Genomic DNA, 13826 nt, shown 5'->3' with positions numbered 1-13826 from the left:
TTTTTTTAGTTCTTACTCTACTCGTTTTCTTTCAATTTAAGGACAGGCTAAAATTTTAGCCATGCAATTTTCAAATTATATAACCTCTCTTCCAGTAAATTGGGTAAAATATTGTGTACCTCAGAGGACTGTCATAGGGTTAAATTAAATAGTATACTTGGAAGCGCCTGATATGTATCAGTTATAAACTTGTAGGCCCTACCATGTTCCCACTCAGTAAACAGACCAAACTATCTCCAACATCTAGTAGCAACTCTTTTAGTTTTATTTCAATAATTATACATCTCTTTTCTGTATTCCTCTACTAGCTCCTCTTCATCATTTAAACATGCTCAAGTTTTTGAATCATTAAAAAAAAAGACTGTTATCTCCCACACTGTCCCCAACCAAGTCCCTGCAGCAGCCATCTCCTTTTTCCTCCTCATGGCCAATTATTTTGCAAAATGTTGCTCAATTTAGATTTGTCTGATGTTTCCTTATGATTTGATTGAAATGATGCATTTTTAGCAAGAATAATATAAAAGTGATGTTGTGCCCATCTCAGGGTATCATATTAGAAGTCTGGTATGTGAGATTGATATAGCTCATTACTGGTCACATTGACTTTGATCACTTGGTTAATTAAGGTGGTATCTGCTAGGTTTCTCCAGTGTTGTATTATTTTTCACTTTGTCATTTTAAAATATTTTGTGAGGAGATATTTGAGTATATACAAATATCCTGTTTCTCATAATATACTTACCCACTAATTTTACCATCCATTTTGGATTCTTGACTGCAGCAGTTACTACTATGGTGTTTGCAAAATTGATGATTTTCTATTTCTATCATTCGTTAGTAGTAGAGATTCTTAAATTGAGGTCTCTGCTCTATACATATACCTGCATGCATTTGACTATGGAGAAAAGTTGCAGCATTGACCAGATTTTCAAGAGATCATTAAATTGTGTTATCTTTTTTCCATCTATCCCTACTTTTTCAACTTTGTGGTCACAGTACTGCCATTAGAGTAGATGGAAAAAAAACCTTGTGTATTTAGCTTCTGTTTTTGATCTCTCTGCATAGCTTGTTCTGAATTCCTTTGAAGAGAGTCAATGCATAGCAGACCACAGTACACCTGAGATGAATGAAAGTGGAGCTGCAGTGTTTGTTGTTGTCCTATGTTGTCAAGACTTTGCTTTTTGTGGCCCATAGATGGTGAACCATTACATTTTGATCTGTATATTTCTAGTTTTATCTCAAAGAATGTGGGTTTTCATCCCTATGGAGTTTTTAAAAAGTCAAATGCAATATTTAGTCTGTCGTATAAGAAAGATTGCTAAAAGTTTTAGATTTCTTGAAATAATATTACCCTAGATTATGATAACAATTAATTTCTTTTTTGTTCTGAGCTATGCTTTCTTGAAGTAAATATATTTTTGTGAACAAAAGCTTAATTGAAACCTTAACTGAAATGTGAATTTTTATAAGAAGTAGTTTGTATTCTTGCTCTGTCGCCCAGGCTGGAGTGTAGGGGTGCGATCTTGGCTCATTGCAACCTCTGCCTCCTGGGTTCCAGTCATTCTCCTGCCTCAGCCTCCCACGTAGCTAGGATTACAGGCGCCCGCCACCACACTCGGCTAATTTTTGTATTTCTAGTAGAGATGGGGTTTCACAATATTGGCCAGGCTGGTCTTGAACTTCTGACCTTGTGATCCACCCTCCTCAGCCTCCCAAAATGCTGAGATTATAGGCATGAGCCACTGAGCCCGGCCAATATTTTGACTTTTAATATCCCAGAATCTATTTCTATGACTTTGTCCTTTATACAGCTAGCAAAAATGAGATTCTTTTTTGTTGTTGTTGTTCTTTAGAAACTACTAAGTCACTTCTACCCATGCTTTTTTTTTTTTTTTTAATAAAGCTTCTAGAACAAGATGGCTACTCTGGTAGAAGAGAATTAAAATATTGCAGTAATGATATATTTGAGGGATTATTCATGAATTGATCTTAAAATGGATGATTCTCTTGAGTCTAATATGGCTTTCATAAAGTTTATCATTTTACAACATTATGTAGACACTTGAAATAAACTAAGCTCTACTATACAGTGCAAAATTCAACAGTGTATTAAAAGAGGATAGTATGCAAGCTTGATTAAGCAATGCCTCTTTTCTACACTTGGAAAATCAGTACATTGCTACTCCAGAAATTTATTTGGATATTAAGTCTTAAAAAAATAGAGATATGTTTTCCCCTCATCAAACATTTAGATCCTTTTTTTGGACAATTACTATAGGGAAAATTAAATTTTAAGTGAGGGGTCAGTATAAGTAAAGACATTTTTCTGGTAAAGCAGTATGGTATGTACATGTGTAGAAGGAGATAACCAGTTTATTGTCACAGAAATACCACATGTGAGGCAACTAATATCAGGAGATGGTGTTGGAGAGGTAGGTAGATGCTGCATTGTGATAGGCTAATATGCCAAATTAAGGAGCTTGGACTATTGGGAGGTGATCTGAGAGGTAAGGAGAGCTTGAACTAGGGAAGGGGTAGAAAGGGATGAGTTCAAGAAACATCAAGGGCTCTGGCCTGGGTCAATGGTTCTCACACCCCAGATAGAAAATAAAGAAGAGAAACAGGTTTGGAGAAAATAGGGTATTTTCAGTTTTGTACAAGGGACCTGAGGTGCTCATGGGGTCTGAGGGACCCCATATGAGGTACTAATGAGACTACATGGTTCTGAAACTTGGGGGAGTTTCAGAACCCCAAGATTCTGGGGGGTCATTAGCATAAAGGTGGTAGTTGGAACTATGTGATTGAATAAGATTTTCAGGGAGGTCCTAGTAGGGTAAGAAGAGCTATGTGTTAAGGATGTAATTCTGGCCATCATCTACATTTAATGGACAGGCAGAGAAGACAAAACAATTTTCCTAGGACAATGCAGTGCCATGGAGACTAATGAAGCCAAGTTTTACGGGAGGGAATAACAGTATAAATTTAGCACCATTAATCCTCTGTCTGTGGTTGAATGTGCAGAAGAAACATGACAGGTTTTCCTTTTTTAGCAGAACATGAAGGATTTTGACAAAAAGTAGTTTTCTATGTTATTAAGGACCTATAGTTAAAGGAAAATATTTTTTTCATATCTATAGTAATTTTTTGTATTACAGTTTACTTTATTTCCTAATTTTCTCCATTACTAATTTTCTTAAAATTTATTGGAAGACTTGTAGTACTGGTTAAGTCAGTCTGCTATTGGCCAATGTAAAATCTGATTCTTTCTCTGTTTCTAAGTGTGTAATGTTGTCAGCATCATCACACAAAACCTCAATTTATTTGGATGATGACTTATGTTTACAAATGTTACAGTCTCCAAGCCTTCTCACCTAGCTTTTTTGATCCTTACAAGAAGCTTGTGGGATAGGTAGGGCAGATAACTATCTTCATTTTTCTTTTCCAGTTGTGGAATCTGTGCCCTTGTTTAATTATGTTCCTTGTTCATAGATAGCTGTTAGTTTTTTATTTCATTGGGTATATAATCTAAAATATCAAGGCTGAAAGGAACTTCAGAGATCCTCTTTTTTCAATCTCTTTATTTTACAAACGAATAAACAGGCCCAAAGAGGTAAAATCACTTTCCTAAGATCATATAGGCAGAAAAAGCAAAACAAGATCTGGAACTCAGTTTTATTGATTTCTGGTCCCTATAACAAGAACTGCAACTTAAATTTGAATTACAAGTAATGTTAGGCCAAGCTCTGCAACTTCAGTATTCTCATTTTGCTTTTATGTTTCTTGGAAATAGTGTGCAGTTCGTGCAGCCACAGAAGGCAGAACTCTCATTTTGGAAGGTTTGGAAAAGGCAGAGAGGAATGTTTTGCCTGTTTTGAACAACTTGCTGGAAAACAGAGAGATGCAGCTTGAAGATGGACGCTTCCTGATGTCTGCTGAGCGTTACGACAAACTTCTCCGAGTAAGAAAAGAAAATCCTGTTGCTTTGTCTTTGCTGTCAAGCTATGGGCAGTGCCATTTTATTGTATAAGACATGGCTCTGTTGGAATCAGGACAGATGTTCAGATGGCCCTTATCTTGGGTAAATTGCTAGAGTCATGAATTTACAGCTTTATAATGCTCTTGTGTTTTAGACTTTGTCAAAACACCTCCCAGATTTTTACTGTCTTTTTTTTTTTTGGTCAGTCTAATAACTATTCTCTTTTCCATTTTTTTTTTCCTATTTTTTCTTCTTCTCTTTCTTCCTCTTTTCCCATCTCCTTTTTTCCCCCTTCTTTCTTTCTCTTAACAACTATTTAATAAAAGGCTAATGACTTCTAGATAGTGCTGGTCACCAGGGATACAAAGCTGAAGAAAGTCCAGTTTTTAGCTTTAGGAAGCTAAAGGTCCAGTAGGTATTGACAGAAATGAATAAAATATTTAAAGGATATCCTGTTCTGATGACCCAAGCCACCAGCATCACATGCCGAGGTTGCTGTAGGAACCTCCTAACTGCACTCCCTGCTTCCATCCTTCCTTCCTGACACTGGTCTCAACACAGCAGTCAGTGATCGCCTTAACAATGCATCCATTTGGGGGCATTCCTATGCTCTAACCCTGATAGCTTCTTGTTCCACTCAGAGTAAAATTCAAAAGTTTTTACAATGCAATACAGTGCCCTTTGTTGTCTGCTTCCCTCTACTAGAATATAAGTTTCACAAGGGCAGGGATTTTTGTAACTGGTATTATCTCAAGTTCCTAGATCAATGGCTGGCACATGGTAGGTGCTTAAAAACTATTTGTTGAATGAATGAATAAGTACCGTGGCATGATTAAATGCTGTGATAAACATGCATATAAAGAGGGCAACAACTAGGGAATGTGGGAACTCTTCAGAGGCTTGGGAGATGGGTTCATGTAATGTCACAAATGACAAGAAGACATTTAGCTCTTGTTCATCCAGCTCAAGCTGTACCATGCTGGATCTCTCTGTGGATAACCCAGCCTTCTGTGACTGACTGCTCTGCCTGTACATTCTAGGACCTAGAGTCTCTCTCATACCTGTTCTGTAGAGATACATATGTGCTAATCTTACTACCCCAGGTTGGTTGCAAATTGATCACGAGCAAGATCTGTGTCTCATACTTCTTGATCTTGCTCCCAGGGTGCTAATATGAGCCCAGAACACACTAGGCCCTAAATAATGAATGCCAGAGGGTCTGATTGAACTGATGCTGCATGGCCGGCAGGGCCAGAAGCAGTCTGTTTCTTTACTGTTTGTGGGAGTTTCTAGATGATGCTTTCTTGTGAAGTACAGTCATTTTCCTCTAGATCTATTCATGGAACATCTTGTTCTGATATAATCAGAAGGAGATAATCAAGGATTTAATCAAGTAGAAAAAGTTAAATTCATTTATTCATGTTGTTAATTTATCAAAATGAAAGCTTTTAAATTTATTTTTTAAAAGGCTATTATGCAGAACGTTTTCTCTTTAGATGCTTTCTAATTACAAAATAACTACTTGCCACTAGAGATTACATTAGTGTTAACCATTTTTAGTAAATAATTTGGAAAAAAAATACTCAGAATATGGAATCATTTTTTTTAAGTATAGGAGTTACTTCACAACAAAAAGTTTGATATATTCTTTATAGTAGAATTCTGTGCAAAGTTATTGAACATATTACTTTGGATAGGAATTCAGGATATGCAAGTCAAAAGAGGTTTAGTGGCTGGGTGCAGTGGCTCACACCTGTAACCCTAGCACTTTGGGAGGCTAAGGCAGGCAGATCACCTGAGGTCAGGAGTTCAAGATCAGCCTGGCCAACATGGTAAAACCTCGTTTCTACTAAAAATACAAAAATTAGCTGGGCGTGGTGGCATGCGCCTGTAATCCCAGCTACTCGGGAGGCTGAGGCAGGAGAATCGCTTGAACCCGGGAGGCTGAGATTGTGGTGAGCCAGGATTGCACCACTGCACTCCAGCCTGGGTGAGGGAGCGAGACTCTGTCGGAAAAAAAAAAAAAAAATAGGCTTAGTACGCAAAGAATGCTTATTATTAAGTGAGAAGGGTCTACTACATTTTTCTCCCAAAGTAAATATCAGTATAAACACATAAGTTTTTATCGGTAAATGTTATTTCTGTGTTCATAGAACCTGTCTCATGAGAACCTCACAGCATATAGATAAGATCCCTTCACAAAGCACTATCATCTTAAGACAACTTTTATGGTAAAAAGATTCTAACACCATAACTTAAGCCCCATTTATTTCTAGGTAGCTTTGATATTCTAAATTTAATATCTCAAAAATGTTATTGGTTTCAAAAAGGTGATTATAGTAGAATTCTGTTACTGTGGAAAGAGATACAAAGTTCAGTTTGTATGAACTTTATATTTTATTTAACATTTTTGAGTAAATGAAAAAGAGAAATATTTCGTCAGCTCTCTGAAGATTCTACTTTTGGTTTCTCAGTCAGGGCTAGATCCAGACTTTCACTTTCTAGTGTATATGACATAGTGTCAGTGTGTTAATTAGATGTATGATTTCTGATTTTGATTCATACCAAAATATGATTGAAATAATTATTTATTATTTTTAAAATTAGTTCATGCAATCAGTCAACAGATATTTGTCCTGTTATACACTAGAGGTAATAAGTCCTTTCAAGAGTGTGGAGCTAGCATGAGACAGTCATGTATAGAAGCAAATGCACAAATAAATAATGATAGAAGCTTGCATAAGATAAAGTAAAAGGGTACAAAAATGGTTCTGATGAGGGAAGGGGATCTGAGTTTTATGAAGATGTTTTTTGTGCTGAGCTTTGACTGACCCTTGTGTTTACGGTGTGCAAGTGAAAAGGGTGTTGTTCCAAGAAGATGGAGTAGTGTTGGTGAAGCAGCATCATGTGTTTGGAGAGCTGCAGTTGGGAGATGGATTGGAGCACAGGGTCACGGAAGGAGGGTCAAGGGGACGGGCGTGTACTGGTTGCTGAGACTGAGAGAATCAGGGCTTCTGCCAGGAAAGGCCTTAAGTGCCATCTTAAGAGTTTCTATATTGTCATTTGGGCTGTGAAGAATTGCTGAAAGCCGTGGACGTTTCTCTCAGAGTGTACAAATGTGCATTCACACAAATTTAGTCAATACTGTAGATCCTGCTGCTGAAGAATGTGAAGAGCCATTGATAAGAGTTAGGCAGAGAAGGAAGGAAATGAGATTTAACAGGTGCCTCCTTTGGGCCACTTGTTTGCACATACGTTTACACATTTAGTTTTCCTAGCAGTCACAATAATGTAGGTGATATTTTTCCTACTAAGAAGGCTAAGGTTCCAAAGGTATAATACCATGCATACGCTAACATTTAGTAAAAGTGTACATCAAGCAGTTGAGCCAGGATTTGTGACTCTAAAACCCATACTGTTTCCATTCTCTAAGCTCCACTGTATGCTAGTTGCAGGACGATGGGCAAGTTATATAACTCCTTTGAACTTTGATTCATTCATTCATATAAAAAGGAGATAGTCTATATTGGATTCTGGTGAAAGTTAAATGAGAAAAATCCATGGAATGTGCTTACCACATAGTAAGTTTCCAAAACATGTTAGTTATTACTAGTAATATGCTTTGCTAGGAATACCCATAAACATAATTATCTATTTAAGGTCCACTGGTAATCAATCACAGCTTTGCTGGTGATCTGCCCGTCGGGGACTACCTTTGTTACAACCTCTAGTCATGTATTTTCCTTACCCCCTGACTGTTTTCCTCTGTGTTACTGACTAAGGCTTGGAGATCTGACCCAAGTCTCCTTTATTCCTTGGTGTGTTAACTGCTTTTCCTTTCAAACACCCCAGTCTTCATGTTGTGAGCCTGCCCTGGCATCCTGAACCTGATTTCACTTTGCTGCCTTCCTTGACAGTATGGTTTTGAGAGTGTTCTCCAATACAGTTTTCTCAACAGTCAAGTCCTAAGTCCCTGGACTTGGCAGCTCTTACAGTTGTGATCTGTATCATTTATGCTATAGCTTCCGGATCTCTTACTTTTATAGGATCATACCAAAAAAGAGTTGGATTCTTGGAAAATTGTCCGAGTTAGTGAAAATTTCCGAGTGATTGCCTTGGGCTTGCCAGTGCCAAGGTATTCTGGGAATCCATTAGACCCCCCTCTTCGTTCTCGATTTCAAGCCAGGGATATTTATTATTTACCCTTCAAGGTAAGTAAGACCAAGGATAATTTATTTGTTAAACAGTTTTTCTATTTATAACAAGAACTTCAATGCTATAAAAATGTTACTGCAGTTTTGAATGTCTTCCTGAGTAGGTCATGGAAAGATATGAGAATAAAGAATAAAGAAAATCTCTGGAAACTAGGAAGAAAAATTATTATGGCATTATTTGAAGGATTTTTTTTAAAAGGCTGGCTTTTCTTTTAGAAAATGAAATGTATCAATAAATGATTTTTTGCTGTTAAATATTTAGTGTCTGCTTAATTAAAAGGTTGGATTGTATCTATAAAACATTTGCATTTAATCTGTTACATTTCTTGTTAATTAATTTAATATGTTTCTGTATTACTTTAGGACCAACTTAAGTTGTTATATTCAATTGGAGCCAATGTTTCTGCTGAGAAGTAAGTATATTTTTATAAATGTCTGGACACTGAATATTGAATTTGTTTTGCCTGTTCATTGATTGATTGATTAATTAATTCAGTCATTCAACAACTAGAATTCTTATAAGAATTTTTCAGTATTAGGATGTTTGGTGATAAAATTAATAAGATATCTTTGGCAAGAAACTCAAGATCTAATAGAGTTGAAAGATATGTGAATAGCTTTGGTTAACATGGTATAGTAAGTGCCATAATTTGAAAATATTTGGGGGCATTAGTTGAGACTTTATAAGGGCTTCATAAAAGCATTGGTGTTTGAAATGGGTCCTAAATAATGAGCAAGTTTTTGCCAGATAGAGAATGGAATCAAGAAATTCGAACACAACAAGTGTTTTTTTTGTTTTGTTTTGTTTGTTTGTTTGTTTTAAAAGCATGGAATGTGAGAGTTTATGCCTTGTTTTTAGGGCCATAAAAAACTCTTGGAGGCTAGAGTTTAGGTTTGGGATTACGAAATGTGAGAGATGAGGCTGGCAGGGTAGATTTGGACCAGGTGGTGAAAAACCTCAAGTATTGTGATGAATTTAGGAATATATTTGCATCTAATCAGCTTCTGAGTTTTAAGTAGGATATTATGATGCGGAACCATTGTTCCTTAAGAATTAATATTAGGGATCTTTTTTAGATTAATTAAATTGGCCCCTGTATTTTATATTTAACAACTTACACATTTTATATTTTAAAACTATTAAAATTTAATACCATTTTTCCCTTAGAGTTTCTCAGCTCTTGTCCTTTGCCACAACTCTGTGTTCCCAAGAATCTTCTACTCTTGGACTTCCAGACTTTCCTTTAGATAGTTTAGCAGCTGCGGTTCAAATCTTGGTAAGTAAAATAAATTAATGACTGGCATACCCAAATATGTTAAAAATTTTGAAAGTTAATCATTAGGGATTAATGACTTCAGTTTGCTTTTGTCATACTCTTCTATAAATATTGTAAGGCCTGAGATTAATTTGTTGTGCAGTGCAGTAAACTGTACAGAGACCAAGGACATGTTCTGAGCCCCTAAAGAGCTTTCAGCTTTGGAGTAGGAGCTAGACATGCAATCTCAGTAAAGTTCTACAGAGGGAAGGAAGGCTTTAGCCTGATCAAGTAAGAGGTGTGCTGCAGTGTGAGTTAGGCCTCAGAGCTGTCCTTACCTGAGTTAGGGGAGCTAGGGCTTTCACACTGTTCTAGCTTCCATCAGTCTCTGTGTCATGGTTGTCTCAGGGGACACAAATTCCCAGACACTAACTGCTCTCCCAGCATGTGTGCAAGGGTGGCTTCAAGAGCCCAAGGATTGTCTTCTTAGAAAGACCTACAGCAATTGCTGTTGGAAGAGAAAGCCAGGAGGCACAAGAGAGAATGCAAACAGATCTGAGGGGATCTGATAGAGTACAGACATTGTCCACTACAGTTTCACAAAGGGCATGGCGGTCATGTCTGGAGTGATAAAAGGCCCAGGAAGTCAAAGCACAGGCAAATGTGTTTAATCACAAAAGGGCCTAGTATCTTTGGAGAATGAGAATAAGTTGTATCCCTAAAGCAAGTGTGTGTGGTAGAGGGAGAAGTTAGACCGCTATTGTGAAATGTTTTGCATGATGAATGGAGTTTCCTGGATTTTATGATATGGAAAAAGTGGCTTATCAGACAATATTAAGTTGGTGGGCTATGAATGTGACCAGACTTATGTTGGAGGAAGACACCTTTGTTGGAAGTGAGGGAATGACTAGGAAGCTTTTGTAACACTCAGTGAGACCCTGTGGAGGAGGGCACCATCCAAGATAGTGGGAATACTATCTTAGGCAAGAGACTTATTTTTAAACTTGTATGTATGTATGTATGTATGTATGTATGTATATATGTATGTTTCCTGTGAGTCAGGGAGCCTAGGTATTGTTGACATTGTTCTATACATCCAGAACAGAATTTCTCCTCCTGTTTATCAAATCTTATACTTTTATCAAATCTTTTTGTTTTTGCTTAGAACATTTTATTTTGAAAATTCTTATGAAATCTTTTGTTTTTGCTTAGAACATTTTACTTTGAAAATTCTCAAATGTAAAAAAAAGTTGAAAAATAGTAAAACATTCATAATCCCCTCACCTACAATCACCCATTATTAATATATTGCCACATTTGTTTGCATGTGCTTTTTTCTTTTCTTTTTTTTTCCTGAACCATTTGGAAGTAAATTGCAGTCAGTACTCTTAAATACTTCAGTGTGTGTATTAGTTCGTTCTCCCGCTGCTATGAAGAAATACCTGAGACTGGGTAATTTATAAAGAAAAGAGGTTTAATTGACTCACAGTTCTGCAAGGCTGTGGAGGCCTCAGGAAACTTACAATCGTGGTGGAAGAGGAAGCAAACACGTCCTTCTTCACATGGTGGCAGGAGAGAAAAGTGCAGAGTGAAGGAGGGGAAAAGCCCTTTATAAAGCCATCAGATCTCATGAGAACTCACTATCATGAGAACAGCATGGAGGTTAACTGCCTCCATGATTCAGTTGTCTCCCACCAGGTCCCTCCCATGACACGTGGGGATTGTGGGAGCTACAATTCAAGATGAGATTTGGGTGGGGACACAGCCAAACCATATCAGTATGCAACTTCTAAGAATTAGGACATTCTTCTACATAACCAGAACAACATTATCACACTTCATATCATGTTAACAGTAATCCATAGTATCATCTAATAGATAGTTCATATTGAAATTTCACTAATCTTTCTTGTCAACAGACTTTTAAAGTGGGGTGAACAGAATTGACAGTGCAGATAATGCGAGGAAGGATTTGAGGATAATGAATACTTTCTAATTTTGTAGTTATAACTGTGAAGCTAAGTGAATGTGGATGAGATTAACTTACGAATAAAAAGGGATCAGGTACTTTGGGATGAATAAGGTAGAGACATGTATTCTGTTTCAAATGGGGGTCTATGGGATATTCATATAGTCACATGTAATGAACAATTGAGGGTTCAGGTTTAGAGCTCAAGAAAGAAGTCAAGACCAGACATAGAAGTGTGGGAGCCATCAATACATAGAAGACAGATGAAAGATGGGAATGGGTAAGCTTACCCAGGGAAAGGGCAAGGAATGAGAAGAGAAAATAATGAATATTTGCTTTTGTAGACTTACAGAAAATACCAGACACCTATTGGTTACTTTTGTAAGTCAATTTTAATGTCATATGTACATTTCAGATGTTTTCTGTGATTATTTTGAATTTTGCTCATTCCTATGTATTTTTGCTCCTACATAGGATTCCTTTCCTATGATGCCAATCAAACATGCAATCCAGTGGCTTTATCCATATAGTATTTTACTAGGTCATGAAGGGAAGATGGCTGTGGAAGGTGTTTTAAAGGTGAGTGTCTGCTTCCCTTTCTTTCCTTTCTTTTCCCATTTTCCCTTCTCTTGCCTTTTCCCATCTTCCCCTCACTCCTTTCCCCACCTTTCCTATTTTTCTCTCCCCATCCTTATTTCTTTCCTTTCCCTTCCCCTGCATTCTTTACCAGGCATGGAGGTATCAGCATTCCAACAAGAAGACAGCTGTGATAAATAGGGCAGCAAACACACAGGGGCTGGTGTGATTGGGAGATTGGTTATGTTGAGCAAATAAGTAAATAGATTGAGCAAATGAATGAATATATTAAGGATAATAAGAGCTATGCTTCTCACTGTTGGATGAGGGATTTATAACCATGGAAAGGGGGACGGCAAGAAAAAACTCTAAGGTATTGGATTGGAATTGGTGTTATTATGAATCATGGCTTTTTTTAAACAATATATATGAACAAATAGATAGTTAGAGATAGTATGTGTATATGTATACATACACATATTTTCTAGCTGTCTCCTAAGGCAGCCTAAAAACTATGATGTTCTAGTAGCAGTGATCATACCAAGTACCTGGACATTGGTTTCTAAATACCATGCTCTCTAAAAGGATTAGGTCAAGGAATGCAGAAGATGAGCCTGGACCATCTTTTTGTGCCAGAGAGTAAGGAGATATTCAACAAATGATGTCGATATGTCAAAATGATGGAGTTCCCAGGTTGAAGTGGCTGAAATCTGGGACAATTTGAGCATAAAAATAAATGATGATGGTAATTGGTTTTAACCTGTTACATAAAATAGGAATCCATGAGTCCATACTGATATAAATGAACAAAAAATATGGAGATGGGAGTTCTCTTTTAAAGTGTAAAATGCCTACTTGTGAATCTAGAAGGAATTACATAAATAGAAAAAACACCATTTGGCAACCATCAGAGTGGCAGTTAATTTAGACAGGAGTCATCAAAGGATGTTAAAGCCGGCAGGTGGAGCTTCTATGAGACACAGGGTATTGACATAATCTCTGAATATCTCCCTCCAAAAGACTCAGTTGACTACAAAACAAGAAAGTGGTATTTTTACAGTAAACTTCAACTTGACCAGGTGGGACAAATGGACATTGTATGCCTCCCAAATTCCCCATTTCTGGGGAATTTTTGCTGAGAGTTCATGATGTATGTTTGGCCATGAGGAAATATTGTAGATTTCTAGGTTGAGGGTCATTGTATAGAACATAGGCCTCTATTCTTTAAAACTGTTCAGACATGAAAGACAGGGAAAAACATAGAAATGTTCCAGGCTAAAGGAGACTGAAGAGATTGGATAGCTAAATGCATCATATGTTCCTGAATTAAATCCTGGACCATTAGAAGCAAGTGACAATATTGGCACTGTTGGTAAAACTTGAGTAGGGTCTGTGGATTGGATAATAGTGTTATATTAAGTGGATTTCCTCATTTGGAGGCTTATGTGGTGATTATACTGGCCACAGTTCTTGTTTTCAGGAAATACCAACTGGAGTGTTTAGGGGTATAGGGGCATCATATCTGCAGCTTGCTCTCAAATTGTTCAGATAAAGATAACTGATAAAATAGGCAGGGGGAGTAGGAGGGAGGGGGAAATGTGCTAAAAAAATGTTAACCATTGAGGAAACTGGGTGAAGGTTATTAACTTGAAAAGCAAGTATTTTATATAAAACTATGGAAATTGCTATAGAGCTTTCATTTAAACTAATGAAGGTCTCATTTTTTGTCATAAGTGGTTTATAATACGTGGGACATGGTTTTCTTTTAAAATACGTGTGGCATAATTTCCTCATTGTATAGTTAACAGTGGTGTTTTCCAAAAGGCCAGTCACAC

General features: G+C 37.0%; 1 protein-coding gene across 4 annotated transcripts in view; it reads left to right on the top strand.

Annotated features, from left to right (window-relative positions):
- VWA8 (von Willebrand factor A domain containing 8) overlaps window positions 1–13826 on the top strand; it is a 395962-nt gene that overhangs the window by 65684 nt on the left and 316452 nt on the right. For all 4 annotated transcript variants that reach the window (XR_010150666.1, XM_003318022.7, XM_016925242.4 and 1 more), the window contains 5 exons: window positions 3791–3958; window positions 8023–8187; window positions 8554–8603; window positions 9359–9467; window positions 11890–11994. Coding sequence is in view for 3 of the 4 variants with exons in the window: in XM_003318022.7 (XP_003318070.5) it covers window positions 3791–3958; window positions 8023–8187; window positions 8554–8603; window positions 9359–9467; window positions 11890–11994 (597 nt within the window). In the remaining variant the exon portion in view is untranslated. The remainder of the gene's footprint in view (window positions 1–3790; window positions 3959–8022; window positions 8188–8553; window positions 8604–9358; window positions 9468–11889; window positions 11995–13826) is intronic.

This window comes from Pan troglodytes, chromosome 14, assembly GCF_028858775.2.
Source record: "Pan troglodytes isolate AG18354 chromosome 14, NHGRI_mPanTro3-v2.0_pri, whole genome shotgun sequence".
NCBI classification, from domain to species: Eukaryota; Metazoa; Chordata; class Mammalia; order Primates; family Hominidae; genus Pan; species Pan troglodytes.
This window is presented reverse-complemented; position numbering and strand designations above follow the sequence as displayed.